Here is a 15,194-nt window from a genome sequence, read left to right on the forward strand (position 1 = left end):
TGGCAAATATGGTCCATAGGACTGCAATCGTTTTCTCTGTAGTGGTGGAGGACATTTTGATCACCTCAGGCCATTTCGAGTGCGCATCCACTGCTATTAAGAAAATTGAGTCCATGAATGGACCAGCAAAATCAATATGCACCCATTGCCATGGAGAGGAGGGCCACTCCCATGGGTGTAGAGGGGCATGTGCGGGTGCATTTTGGACCTTCTGGCATCCTGAGCAGCTCTTTGTTAGGTCCTCGATTTGTTGATCGATCCCCGGCCACCACACATAAGCCCTGGCAAGGCTTTTCATTTTCACCCCTCCCAGATGGCCTTCGTGAAGCTCATTGAGCACTCTCTCCCTTAACTTGGGTGGAATTACCACTCGGGATCCACACATCACTGTCCCCTGGCATACTGACAGCTGTTCTCTTCTGGATGAGCATGCTGGCAACAGTGAGTCGCCATGTGTTGGCCATCCCTTCACCGTCAAATCATATACCCGAGACAGTGTCGGATCATTGCGGGTCTCCTTCTCTATATCCGCGTTAGTTACTGGCAATCGTTCAATTATCGACGAATATAATATTTTGATAGGGTCCACTGCTGGTGCTTCCTCCACAGTAGGCAGCGGCAGGCGTGATAGCCCATCAGCGTTTCCATGCTGTTTCGTGCCCTTGTACTCTATTTCATATTGGTTCGCCCCGAGAAAAAGGGACCATCATTGTAGCCATTGTGCAGTCATCACCGGAACGCTCTTCTTTGGATTAAAGATGGAAACAAGTGGTTGGTGGTCAGTCAGCAAAGTGAACTTCTGCCCATGCAGATAGTGGTTGAATTTTTTTACTCCCCATACTAGGCTCAGGGCCTCCCTGTCAATCTGGGCGTAGTTGTGCTCGGCTGAGGTTAGTGACCGAGACGCAAAGGCTACTGGCCTCTCCAACCCGTCTGGGAATTTGTGCGACAGCACCGCTCCAATACCATAGGGTGATGCATCACACGCCAACTGAATTGGTAGTGCTGGGTTGAAATGGGCCAACACCTCTTTTGATGTGATCAATTCTTTGCACTTCTGGAAAGCTCGTTTACATTCGTCATTCCACTTCCATGGTACCCCCTCTTATGTTCATTAATGAATAGACATTCTTATTATGAACACAGCTAGCTTTTGCTAGACACTTTTATTGAGCACATGTGGACTAGGTACAGTATCTGTAGAGGCTTCCATCTTGACTGCTGCCTTGTGGGTAGCCTATTGCCTCATGGGTAATGTAGTCTTAATATACATACAGCTGGGTAGTGTAGGCTTATACATACAGCTATATACAGCTCTACACAGCTCTACGGCTCCACCTAGTGTCCACTATAGAATGACATGTTATTGATCATTACACCCACGTTTGCAGTAGGGAGTTCAGTGGGTGTCGTACTGTAGACAAATTTGGTAAGAACTTATGGTAGTAGTTCACCAGCCCGAGGAACGACCTCAGTTGTGACACATTTTCCGGTGCTGGAGCCTTGACTACTGCCTCAATCTTTTCAGGGGACTTATGTAACCCCTCTTCATCAATAACGTGGCCACAATACGAGATCTGCTTCTGGAAAAACTTGCACTTGTGGCGATTAGCTCGTAGCCCATATTCCTTTAATCTAGTGAACACCTTCTCCAGGTTGGCGAGGTGATCACTGTCATTTTCACCCGTGACCAGGATGTCGTCCAAATAACACTGGGTCCCTGGAATCCGTTGCAGGACTTGATCCATTGCCCTTTGCCAAATAGCCGGAGCCGATGCTACCCCGAACACCAGCCGGTTGTATTGGTAGAGTCCTTTATGAGTGTTGATCGTGAGGTATTGTTTCGAGGCTTCTTCCACCTCCATTTGCAGGTATGCCTGGGCCAGATCAATCTTGGTGAAGCGTTTACCTCCAGATAGCGAGGCGAAAATATCCTCAATCCGTGGAAGTGGATATTGTACCGTGTGAAGGACTGGGTTCACTGTCACCTTAAAATCCCCACAGATGCGGACCTTCTTTGGTTCCCCAGGCGTATTACTCAACGACCTCTTCATTACAGGAACGATGCCCACTTGCTCCAGTCCACTTTGGACAGTGCTCCTGAACGTTCCAACCCTTCCAGCTCTGCTTCGATGGCTGGTTGGATCGCATAAGGTACCGGTCTGGCCTTAAAAAACTTTGGGCTTGCATTTTCCTCTATTTTAATCATCGCTGTTATGCCTTTTAATGTTCCGAGTCCCTCCTGGAACACTTCTTGTGCGTCAGTTAGCATTTTTGACAGTCGTCCAGGTGTGACGTCGTCATCCTTTTTGGCCTCAACCTTCAGTGCCTGTATGGAATGCCAATCTAATTGTATCTTCCGGATCCATTCATGTCCTAGTAGTGGTGGTCCTCCATCTGGCAATACATATAGGTCCATTTTGGATATTTCCTGGCCTTTGTATATCACGTTCACCCTTATTTTTCCTTTGGGGTAGACTTTTTGCCCCGTGTACGTCTTCAAGACAATCTCTGTAGCTTTCAAGGGTATATGTGAGAATAGCCGCTTGTAGTCCCTTTGGTTTATGACTGTTAGGGCTGATCCTGTGTCCAATTCCATTTCCACTTGGACTCCGTCTATCTTGAGCGTGACCCAGATAGTCTGGTGATCCTCCATTTTGATTACCTTATGTAGTTTCAGACAACCCAGCTCCTTGCTTCCGGAGTCTGTATCACTTTTCTGTTCATCTGAACTACTCTCCATCACCTTATGTACCTTTTTGTACTTCTCCTGTGGAGATTTCTTGCTGCTGGTTTTCTTCCCTGACCTGCAGACTCTTGCTATGTGTCCTGCTTTTCCACACTGTCTGCACACTTGGTCCTTGAACCAACAATCCTTCTGGTCGTGTGTTGTTCTGCCGCAGCGATAACACTTCCCTGCTCCATATGACATTTCATTGGTGCCATATTCTTGCGGTCTCCGTTGTATCTCTGCAGCGCCCCATGCGGCTGCTTCGTGTGATACTGCCATGCTGAAAGCCTTGTTCAGCGTAAGATCCTTTTCTGATAGAAGCCGTTTCTGGGTTCCTTCACTTTGAAGCCCACCCACAAACTTGTCACTTAACGTATCTGCTAGTCCCAATCCAAACTGGCAGTGTTTCGATAGCTTGCGCAGTTCCGTTAAGTACTCAGCATTACTTTCGTCTTTATGCTGGTTCCTTTTGTGGAACTTAAATCTTTCTGCTATCAGCAGCGGTGTGGGGTTTAAGTGATCCTGTAGGATTTCCACTATGCTTTTGAAATTCTTATCCACTGGCTTCTCTGGGGTTATTGGGTTTCGCAGTAAGCCATAAGTTTTTGCACCCATGGAATTTAACAAAACCAGTGCTTTCCTAGCATCTGGCACTTCATTCGCCTTGCAGTACACCTCAATGCGTTCCCCATATGTCGCCCAATCTTTGACTCCATTGTCGAACGCAGTGATACTGCCACTCTTCGACATCCCTGGGTGTGATTAAACTGTCTAAAATGGCGTCTCCCGCGCTCTCCCTTCTTCTCCACTGGCACAAAATGGCATCTCCCATGCTTTCCTTTCTTCCCGCGCTCGCCCTTCTTCTCCGCTGCGGCTTCTAAAATGGCGTCTCCCGCGCTCTCCCTTCTTCTCCGCGGCTAAATGGCGTCTCCCGCGCTTCCTTTTTTTTCCCCTTGGATGCTGTTCAGCCCTTGAGCCCTGGCTGTGCTCTGCGCATTCTCGTGTGCTTTACCCTCTCTCTCTTTGTTTTCCGTCGACGCCGCTCAGTCTTCAACCCCCCTGGCTGCGCCCTGTGCGCTTCACCCTCTCTCTTACCCCGTGGTCGGCTCCAGCCGCCGCTGTCTGGGAAGGGTCTGCGCTGTACCTGTTGCCAGTCTGTTGCTGGATCGTCGTGGCTGGAGAACCAAACCCAGTCCTCAACAGCCTCCCCTGCGATGTTCACTCTCTGCCGGATGACTGGGCGGTTGCTCGTGGTCGACGCCCGTGCTTCTGGCCTCAACTTTCTTCCACCGTCCTCCCGGAGCGAATCCTTGAAAGGAAATGCAGAGTTGCAGGTAGATTCAAATCGACCTCGTCGCCATTATTGAATCCGTTGATTCTTAAAGTATGATGTTTTCCAATAACTAGACGGAGGCTGTAAATTAACAATCAACGGGTGTTTACTGGAGGAGGGTAGTCTAAAGACTAACAGTACAGAGGCATGCTCAAGGCTTATATACAGGTGTGTTCACTGCCGGTACTACAGTATACAGGAGCAGTAAAAGTAGGTCTCTCTTAAAGGTACATACACTACAGAGCTTACGCTGAGCTTCCGTGGAACAATGCAAGAGCCCGAGTACAGTGAGGTCTGAGTGGGAATGGGGCGGTGAATTAAAATGACAGGCGACCGGAAGCTCGGGGTCACCCTTACGGACTGACCGGAGGTGTTCCGCCAAGCGCATTCATTAATGTCTCAATGATGTTGGACAGGTTGCCATGGAGAAGAGGAATAATGGCATAGATACATGCCAGCTCTCTGTGGAGGTCTTTGAAGTGTCAGGTGAAGTGAAGTGTGTGGACACTTCCTCCGATTCTGGTTATTTAATGACATTTGTTCACATTGTAATAGTGGTACATTGTTAAGTACATTATCCCCCCCCCCCCTCGCTGGGTCCATAATTGCAGTTTATGAAAGATGATCCCTCACATGGCCAGTCTTCACGATTCAGTTCCTGTGCTGCAGCAGTCATCGATTGCTTTAAGCAGAGAGAATGAGCTTTTACACTAGGGGTACATCAAGCCCTGAGGAAAGATTAAGGAAGTTGGGTTTGCTATCTTTGGAAGAGAGAAGTATTTGAGGTGACCCAGTTGAAGGTTTCAAGCTACAGAGGGAATCACTCCAATCGAGTTGTTCACTGTGGCGAACGTTTCAAATACCAGGGGACTGAAGTTAAAGATTAAAAGTTCCGAATAAGAAAGGAAGTCAAGCAGAAACTTCTGACCCAGGGCTGCCAGACAAGACCGCTGATGTAGACAGTGTAACAATAAGTAATTGAACGGAAAAAGAAAGGATTGGGAGATATGGTGAGGGAGGTGAGGTTGACCTATTAAAATGGGATCAGCTTAGTCGAGCCTTTTTCCTGTGGTTTTTTATAAAGTTTCTTATGTTCTTATACTGGTAACTTTACACTTGTCTCTTACTCTCTATATACAGATGCGTCTGGGACATTGGGAGTGCAGAGGACAACTAGGCACATGGCCATGACAATGCCTGCTCGCCACCCCACAGGTCACAGCAGCACCACAGATGCTTCTTAGGCTGACGCACCAGGGCAGTGCCGAGGGAGCGCTGCACCGTCGGGGGTGCCGTCTTTCACATGAGACGTTAAACCGAGGCCCCGTCTGCCCTCTCAGGTGGACGCGAAAGATCCCACAGCACGATTTGAAAGAAGATTTAGAAGGATGATACCAGAACTGAGAGGTTATAACTATCAGGAAATACTGAACAGGCTGGGGCTCTTTTCTCTAGAGAAAGTGAAGGCTCAGGGGTGACCTAATAGAGCTCTTTCAAATTATGAAGGGGTCTGATAGGGTTGGCGGAGAGAAGATGGGCTGGATTTTGCTACGGGGGCGGGTTGGAGGTGGGAAACCCACATTCGGGCTTGTTGTCCCGCCTCCATGGAGATGTGGCCAACCCACTGGATTTTCCTCTGATTGACCTTGTTGAGCCCGCCCTGTGGGCTCAGCAGGCCAATTAAGGGCCACCCAGCAACAGGTGACGTCAGAGATTGACATTTCATCTGTCAAAAGCTTTTGGCAGATGAAATATCAGTGTTTAACAGCTGTTTGAAGCTGTCAAGCACTGAAAAACTGCTAATTCAGCCTCAGTCCTTTCTCAGGATAACTTTAAAATCATTTTGCTGCAGAAACCAAGAAGCTGATTTTTTTTTAAAAATCGGAGCTTCTGTGGTTCTTGCAGCCGACTCCCGACACCGGAATGCAGGACTCCTGTAAAGGTAAGTAAAAGTAAGTTAAACTTATTTAAACACTTTAAACACTTGCAAAACACTTACCTTTGCACTCCTGCACCCCTCACTCACCTGAACACTGGGCATCTTGACCCCTCCAAGACCTCAGACCCACGTCCCACCTCGAAAACTTTTCGTGGTTTGGAGATGTCAGGAAGCCCACAAACCAGCAATAAAAATCGTGAATAGGCAAAAAACTACCTGTTAACTGGCAGTTTAATTGCCTTTAATCCCTTCCCGCCTCTGGGAGTCGGGTTCCAGCACTTGTCGGCAACCCGACTCCTATGAAATTGACATGGAGGCGGGTTGGGGTCGGGGCCCCCGGATCTCCGATTTTTATCGCCCGCACGCCTCCAACCCGACTCCAGGGGCTTAGGAAAATCCAGCCCGATGTTTCCAATTCTGGGGGCGACTAAAACTAAGGGCCATAAATATAAGATAGTCACTAATAAATCCAATAAAGAACTGAGGAGAAATGTCTTTACCCAGAGAATGGTTAGAATGTGGAACTTGCTACCATGTGGAATAGTTGAGGCGAAAAATATAGATTCATTTAAGGGGAAGCCAGATAAGTACACGAGGGAAAATGAAATAGAAGATAATTCTGAAGGGTGAGATAAGTATGGGTGGGAGGAGGCTACGTGTGGAGCATAAACACCGGCATGGACCAGTTGGGTCGAATGGCCTGTTCCTGTGCTGTACATTCTATGTAATTCTATGGAAAGAGCAGGGGGAGTTCTCCCTGGTGTCCTGGCTAATATTTATCCCTCAACCAACATCACTAAAAATAGATTATCTGGCCTTTTAACTCATTGCTGTTTGCCGGAGCTTGCTGTGCGCAAATTGGCTGTTGCATTTCCCTACATTACAACAGTGACTGCACCTCAAAAACTGCCAGCGCATTTCACACTTCATCTAGAGCCATCCTTTGTCTCTTTACCTGTCCTATTACCATCTCGTCTCGCCTTGAATATCTCTTAATGTCTCCTCACCTCTCCCAGACCTTCCCTTTTGTTCTTTCATCCCCTCCCCCATTTCCCAGCCCCCAAACTTGCTTTTTAATCTGTTTCATTTCCTGCCTTTTTCTTAGTTCTGAAGAAGGGTCTTCGACCTGAAACGTTAACTCTGTTTCTCTCTCCACGGATGTTGCCTGGCCTGCTGAGTATTTCCAGCGCTTTCTGTTGTTATTTTGGATTTCCAGCATCCGCAGTATTTTGCTATCATTAAAAGCTACTTCGTTGGCTGTAAAGCACTTTAAGACATCCTGAGGGTGGGAAAGGCGCTATATAAATGCAAGTCTTTCTTTTTTTCTTCAGGCATATGTAACATGGGTATTCCCATCGGAATTTTCTGGCCTCCTCTCCAAGGGCCGGAATCCTGGAGGAACTGAGTCCGACCTCATTTTCCCCCTCCTCCCAGTACTACTGAAAGCAGCACCCGAAATGTGCCCAGCGCAAAAAAGCGGAATTTCAGGCTAATGGTGTCCAATATTGGCAATCGGTAATAACCCCAGGGTTAGCTTTCTCCATTCAGCTCAGTATGGAAGTCAACTTGACTTTCTGAGAGACCATCCGAGCTAATTAAACACACACATAGAGGGAGCGCAACTAAGATTCACCAGACTGGTTCCTGGGATGGGGGGCGTGTCCTATGAGGTCAGATTGAGTAGACTAGGCCTATAGTCCTTAGAGTTTAGAAGAATCAGAGGTGATCTCATTGAAACATACAAAATTCTTACAGGGCTTGACAGGGTAGATGCAGGGAGGATGTTTCCCCTGGCTGGAGAGTCTAGAACCAGGGGTCACAGTCTCAGAATAAGGGGTCGGCCATTTAGGACTGAGATGAGGAGAAATGTCTTCATTCAGAGTGTGGTACATCTTTGGAATTCTCTACCCCAGAGGGCTGTGGAGGCTCAGTCGTTGAGTATATTCAAGACAAAGATCAATAGATTTTTGTATATTAAGGGAATCAAGGGATATGGGGATAGTGCGGGAAAGTGGAGATGAGGTAGCAGATCAGCCATGATCTTACTGAATGGCGGAGCAGGCTCGAGGGGCCGAATGGCCGACTTCTGCTCCTATTTCTTATGTTCTTACATTACCGTCAAAGCTGGGACCTTCCTTGGCCTGTATGGCTGAACACCACACCAGGTGGTGCACTTACCTACCGAGCCATGGGGCCAATGTAGTGCCAGGTTTACATATAATTTAGATAATGATTTGCTTGTGATAACACTCCTGATGTCTCAACGGGTTCAGGTGATGCTGTTGAATAGGTTTCTGAGAAGGTCTATGGAATACCTATAGTGCATTGGCATTAGTGAAGCATTGTCCCGGAGTTTGCGGTCAGCGGTGAAGCAAAGGTGTTCACCGCTGGCCCCGAAATCAGCTTCGCTCAAAGATCTCGCGACCTCTATGTCGAGAAGTTTGGGTTTTCCGAGGTGTAATTTAAATCAACGTAGTATAGTGGGAATCCCATAGCGCGAGCTGCTGTGATGTCAACCAGCTGTCTAAGCAGCCAATCAGAATGCAGATTTCCCACAGACAGCGAACCAGGAAGTGAGTAAGCTGTTAAAATTTTAACTTTTTAAAAAGGTTAGCGAGAGCAAAACAATGATTGGGGCTCTCACATGGGGAAAAGGCAAACCTGAAATAAAGATGAACAAACTTTAAAAATTTTTTTAAATGTTCCTTTAAAAGTTTCTTAAAATTTTTAATTTTTATTAAAATGGATAAATTTGATACCGCACAAAATTAAAACTAGTTTTGCAGGGCTGTAACCTTTGTTTAGCAGTCAATACGCTGTTAAAAACCCCAGTTACACCTAATCCCTTTGGGTCTAATTTTTAGTGGGGAATTTAACAGTGTAATTACTGCGGAAGAGCTGAAGTTTTCGTCAGATTCCCTGATTTGAGAGATTTCACTGATTGCCACCTCTGTGGGGGCGGGGGGCACAGAGCAGCCTGTGGAGGGCCAGTGAATGACAGATCGCAACTCCAAGATTTCCGCGCTAGGCTGGGCGCGTGCTAAATCCGGAAGTTGCGTTCCGTTTCAAAGGCAGTCATCAGGACCGCAAATTGCGGGACGTTGCTTTTCAGAGTGACATTGGCGTGGAACTGCAAGAGGAGAGACTGCATGCATTAGGCAAGGAGGACAAAGAGTCACAATCGTCTGGTGGAATTAATGGCTTGCCATAGCTGCTTGATCCAACACATCTCGCAACAGTAGCAGTGCAGGCGGGGCAACTGTTCCCAGTGTTAATCCAGAGTTTATGCTCTTTGCTACTGATTCACCAACCAGTGGATGTAATCTTTCACTATTTACCTTTCAAATCCATTCAGAGTTTAGAATACTCTAATCTGATCCTCCTGTAACCTCATCTTCTCCAGTCAATAAAGCCCCAGCTTTTTAATTCTCTCATCCAAGCAATATGCTCCCATCCCTAATTTCTGATTGGAAACTTGGAATTTTTAAAAATTCGTTTATGGGATGTGGGCGTCGCTGGCAAGGCCAGCATTTATTGCCCATCCCTAACTAAGAAATAGGAGCAGGAATAGGCCATTCGGCCCTTCGAGCCTGCTCCGCCATTCAATAAGATCATGGCTGACCTTCTGCCTCAATTCCATTCACCGGCCCTATCGCCATATCCCTTGATGCCCTGACTAGTCAGAAATCTATCGACTTCTGTTTTGAATATACCCCAATGACTGAGCCTCCGCAGCCCTCTGAGGTAGAGAATTCCAAAGATTCACCACCCTCTGTGTGAAGAAATTTCTTCTCATCTCAGTCCTGAATGGCCTACCCTTTATCCTGAGGCTGTGGCTCCTGGTTCTAGACTCCCCAGCCACGGGAAACATTCTCCCAGCGTCCACCCTATCAAGCCCTGTAATAATTTTGTATGCTTCAATTGCCCTTGGGAAGGTGGTGGTGGTGAGCCGCCTTCTTGAACCGCTGCAGTCCGTGTGGTGAAGGTACTCCCACAGTGCTGTTAGGGAGGGAGTTCCAGGATTTTGACCCAGCGACGATGAAGGATCGGCCGATATACTTTTAAGTCAGGATGGTGTGTGGCTTGGAGGGGAACTTGGAGGTGGTGGTGTTCCCATGCGCCTGCTGCCCTTGTCCTTCTAGGTGGAAGAGGTCGCAGGTTTGGGAGGTGCTGCCGAAGAAGCCTTGGCGAGGAATTGATACTTGTGAAGAAACTGCTGCATTACTCCGAGAAAGAAAGAACTTGCATTTCTATAGCACCTTTCACAACCTCAAATGTCCCAAACCGCTTTACATCCAATGAAGTACTTTTTGAAATGTAGTCAATGTTTGTCGCCTCATCCGAAAGACAGCACCGCCGACAGTGCGGCACTCCCTCAGCATTGCACTGGAGTGTCAGCCTAGCCTTTTTGTGCTCAAACATAGAAACATAGAAGATAGGAGCAGGAGTAGGCCATTCGGCCCCTCGAGCCTGCTCCGCCATTTAATGCGATCATGGCTGATCATCCAAATTCAGTATCCGGTACCTGCTTTCTCCCCATATCCCTTGATCCCTTTAGCCTTAAGAAATATATCCAACTCCTTCTTGAATATATTTAATGAATTGGCCTCCACTGCCCTCTGTGGTAGAGAATTCCACAGGTTCACCACTCTCTGGGTGAAGAAATTCCTCCTCATCTCAGTCCTAAATGGCTTACCCCTTGTCCTTAGACTGTGACCCCTGGTTCTGGACTCCCCGGCCATCGGGAACATCCTTCCTGCATCTAGTCTGTCTAGTCCTGTTAGAATTTTATAAGTTTCAATGCGATCCCCTCTCATTCTTCTAAACTCCAGCGAGTATAAGCCCAATCGACCCAATCTCTTCTCATACGTCATTCCTTCCATCCCAGGTATCAGTCTGGTGAATCTTCGCTGCACTCCCTCCATGGCAAGAACACCCTTCCTCAGATAAGACGACCAAAATTGCGCACAATACTCAAGGTGCGGTCTCACCGAGGCCCTGGAGTGGGACTGTGAACCCACTCAACCCTCAAAACATAATCAGGGCCAGGAGTCCTGCACCGGGGCTGGTGCGGGTGTCAGTGCCCTCAAAGAGTTAAAAAAAAACAACCGCCTCAAATTCATTTGTCCCACAGTTTGGCCCCGCCCCCTCCCCGGAGCTGTTTCGCGATTGGTGAATCGCGGCTGCCAATCATTGGTGTAACCCCGCCCCCCCCCCCACGCTGGTTCCGCGAAATTGACACAAAAAGACTGCTACAAAGTTGTGACAAGTTGGGACATGCTGGGGGCGACAGGTGGCGGTGAGGATGGAAGGGTTGACTTACACTTACTGATCAGAGAAGCTGCTGATTCATTTTAATTTTTATTATATGATTTGGGCTTAAAACTAAATGAAATTTGAGAGGGAAAATTTGAATTTTATTAAAATATTAACAGGGGTTATTGCATCTCCGAATTGTTTGCTAGAATAATTATATTTGCTGGGGAGGACGAGTTTATAAAGTTGGAAAAAGCTTGCTTTACACATCGAGGCTTGTCAGTGAAATCTCCCTTTCAGTGTATTGATTAGAACAATGTCTCCAGGCGATTTTCATGGGATCCCAGTCAGAGTTGGGTATTTTCTTTGGAGATTTTTAGAATTGGGATTTTAAAATGAAAAGCAAAATGCGCCTCTGCTTGAAGAAGATCTTTCTGACAATATCTGGGGCCACGGTCACTTTCCTGTTGGTTGCTTTTGTGGATTACCAGAGGCGAGAAGACGGCAGCGGGCTCAGGAGGAAAGCTGACCGATTTTCCGTCGCCCCGAGCGGCCAAGCCTTCAGGGAGGACTCGCCGCCCGCTGACGGGAAACTCGCAGACCCGCTGCGGGCGTTCGCACGTTACTTGCGGACGCTGGTGGCCATCCCTGAGCTGGACAACCCACGAGGACCGCTCCGCCCAGAGCCGCCAGGTGGAGGTGCCACCAACCTCTCCAAAGGCATGCCTCCGAAGAGTGAACCTCGGCGAAAGAGGCTGGCGTTGAGGGACATCTTCATCGCTCTCAAGACGACCCGCAAATTCCACAAATCCAGACTGGAATTGCTGCAGGAAACTTGGATCTCAAGAGCTTGGCAGCAGGTGGGCGGTCTTGTGTTTTTAAAAAATATATATATTTCCTTGTGTCTTCAGCAAGGATGCACGGCTGGATAACGGGGAGTGGGGGAATGAGAGATTGCTGGATCCCCCCAGGGATATTTGCTTTGTACATTGATCTAACTTTTAGCTCCTGCTTTGCAAACATAGCAATAATGCAGTGCCCCCAGGGCAACTTATTGGCACAGGGCTTTTGGCCTGCCACATCCTGTACACCAAGTCTTTGGTCAACTGTCCGAATAGAAAGAAAGACTTGCATTTCTATAGCGCCTTTCACGACCTCAGGACGTCCCAAAGCGCTTCACAGCCAATGAAGTACTTTTTTGAAGTGTAGTCACTGTTGTAATGTAGGAAACGCAGCAGCCAATTTGCGCACAGCAAGCTCCCACAAACAGCGATGTGATCGAGGGATATGGGGAGAAAGCAGGGACCGGGTACTGAATTTGGATGATCAGCCATGATCTCATTGAATGGCGGAGCAGGCTCGAGGGGCCGAATGGCCTACTCCTGCTCCTATCTTCTATGTTTCTATGTGATAATGAGCAGATCCCAGGAACCAATAAAAAAGCACTCCACCAGGAAGAGGAGAATCAGATTCAAATTCTGCTACCCATGCCGCATCGATCAGTTCCACCTCGACACCAGACAGGAGCACAGGTTAGAGACTGTACAGAAGATGTTTCCACCTGTGGGGCAGACCAAAACTAGGGGCTATCAATAAAAGATAGTCACTAATAAATCCAGTGGGCAATTCAGGAGAAATTTCTTTACCCAGAGAGTGGTGAGAATGTGGAACTCGCTACCGCAGGGAGTGGTTGAGGCGAATAACACAGATGCATTTAAGGGGATGTAGATGAGGAAGAAAGGAATAGAGGGTTATGCTGATAGGATTAGAGGAAGAAGGGTGGGAGGAGGTTCGTGTGGAGCATAAACACCGGCAGAGACCAGTTGGGCCGAATGGCCTGTTTCTGTGCTGCACATTCTGTATAATGGCCCAGAAATTTGGGTCTCCACGGGTGAGTACACACGGGGTACTCACCCGTAGGCCCAATGGAAGTGCCGGTTTCCTGCATGCACTGCGCATGCGCAGGAAACCGGCACTTCCGTTCCCCTGAAAGCAGGAGTTCAGAGGTAGAACGCGTGCACAGGAGAGGCTGCGCGTGCGCATCGAACTTACGTTTTTTTTGCAGGTTTTCCTGGGAGGGTAAGTCTCCAGAAGTTAGACATTTAAAAAGCAGTCGCAAGGCCTGCCTTTTACAAGGTAAGTGGTGAATTAATTAAAATTAAAACATATTTTCCACAGGTTTATTATTTTTAAATACTTTAAAGAAAGGTAAGTTTATTTTTAGCCCCGTTAGAAAATGTAATTAATTTTTTCAAAAATTTAAATTATTGTTTAAAATAGTTATTTCATGTAATTTATAGTTTATTTTAAAAATGTGATGGTTTTGTTTTAATTTATTTGAAGATTTAGTGATGTTTTGGGGCTTGTAGTATTTATAGGTTTGACAGCTCTTCCTGTCAAACTTATGAATGAAGCATTCCCTGCTACCATTGGCTCCCCATGGCCCACGTGATCCTAGGGGACGCATCGAACTAACTGCGCCCCTGGGATACGCAAGCACTGCGTGCCGGCAGTTGGAGCAGGCCCAGGATCGGAATCCCACACGGGCCCACAGCTCAACGGCCGGCGCGCTGGGTAAGTGCAGGTCGGGGGCTTGCACCTGCGGGAAGCCCCCGACCCGAATTTCTGGGCCAATATGTCAGAGTCTCTGACCCTATGGTCCCATCTAGTGAGGTTCCACATTGAGAGAGGAACCTTGTTGAATGTCCCCTTGGTTCCTATCTCTGTAAACGTACATGGTCAATCCATATCCCAACCACACCCCAGAAACAACAATTGACAACCATATCATTATTTTGAGCACTTTACATTGATGCAATAGGAGGTTCAGCAGAAAATAAAATGAGTTAAAGTAACCTCAATCTTGGGTGGTGCCAATTTTCCCTGTTTAGTGACAATGGGCGCTTGAGAACGACTTACTTGAGCCCGGCTGTTTGAAAATGTTCCCTTTTATGTGTTTATTAAAATATAAGTTTGGAGGAGCGAGTGAGTAATGGAAGAGGTGAGTCGGGCGTCAAAATGGAAAATGTTCTGTTTCTCTTATCAATCGTGTTTCATACGAGCAGATTAGTATCTGTAGCATGATACGCCCACTCTTAGTTGTGTATGCGCTACATCCTGTTACTGGTAACGATAGCAGCTGCACTATTTCACCCACTTCACAAGATCAGGAACAGGGATACCTTGCTGCAGCTGTACAGGGCACTGGTGAGACCACACCTCGAGTACTGTGTACAGTTTTGGTCGCCTCATCTGAGGAAGGATGTTCTTGCCATGGAGGGGGTGCAGCGGCGATTCACCAGGCTGATACCAGGAATGGCGGGAATGACCTATGAGGAGAGACTATGTAGTTTAGGGATGTACACACTGGAGTTTAGAAGATTGAGAGGGGACCTCATAGAAGTGTATAAAATTCTGACAGGTCTAGACAGACTGGATGCAGAAGGAATGTTTCCCTTGGCGGGTGAGAACAGAACTAGAGGACATAATTTAAGGATAAGGGCTAAACCATTTAGGACAGAGATGAGGGGGAATTTCTTCACTCAGAGAGTGGTGAACCTGTGGAACTCATTGCCACAGAGGGCAGTGTACGCCAGCTCATTAAATATATTTAAGAGGGAATTAGATATATTTCTACGGGCAAAAGGGGTTAAGGGTTATGGAGAGAAGGCGGGGACGGGATACTGAATTAAAGGATCAGCCATGATCTCATCGAATGGCGGAGCAGGCACGAAGGGCCGAATGGCCTACTCCTGCTCCTATCTTCTATGTATCTATGTATCACACATTAAATGTGAATCCAAAGGTGCGTTGGTCCATTTCAGTTCCTGCATTCACCAGGCTGATACCTGGGATGGCAGAAATGACGTACGAGGAGAGATTGTGTCGATTGGGCTTATACTCACTGGAGTTTAGAAGATTGAGGGGGGATCTCA

At 47.4% G+C, this 15,194-nt stretch overlaps 1 protein-coding gene across 1 annotated transcript in view; it reads left to right on the plus strand.

Moving 5' to 3' along the window:
* Window positions 1-11,273: 11,273 nt before the first annotated feature.
* LOC147099463 (beta-1,3-N-acetylglucosaminyltransferase lunatic fringe-like) overlaps window positions 11,274-15,194 on the plus strand; it is a 64,654-nt gene continuing 60,733 nt past the window's right edge. Inside the window, exon 1 of the mRNA XM_085969638.1 lies at window positions 11,274-12,119. Coding sequence (XP_085825764.1) covers window positions 11,655-12,119 — 465 coding nt within the window. The 5' untranslated portion in view covers window positions 11,274-11,654. The remainder of the gene's footprint in view (window positions 12,120-15,194) is intronic.

Source organism: Somniosus microcephalus, chromosome 28 (genome assembly GCF_052327205.1).
Source record: "Somniosus microcephalus isolate GS21.2 chromosome 28, FLI_Smic_1.0, whole genome shotgun sequence".
Taxonomy (NCBI): Eukaryota; Metazoa; Chordata; class Chondrichthyes; order Squaliformes; family Somniosidae; genus Somniosus; species Somniosus microcephalus.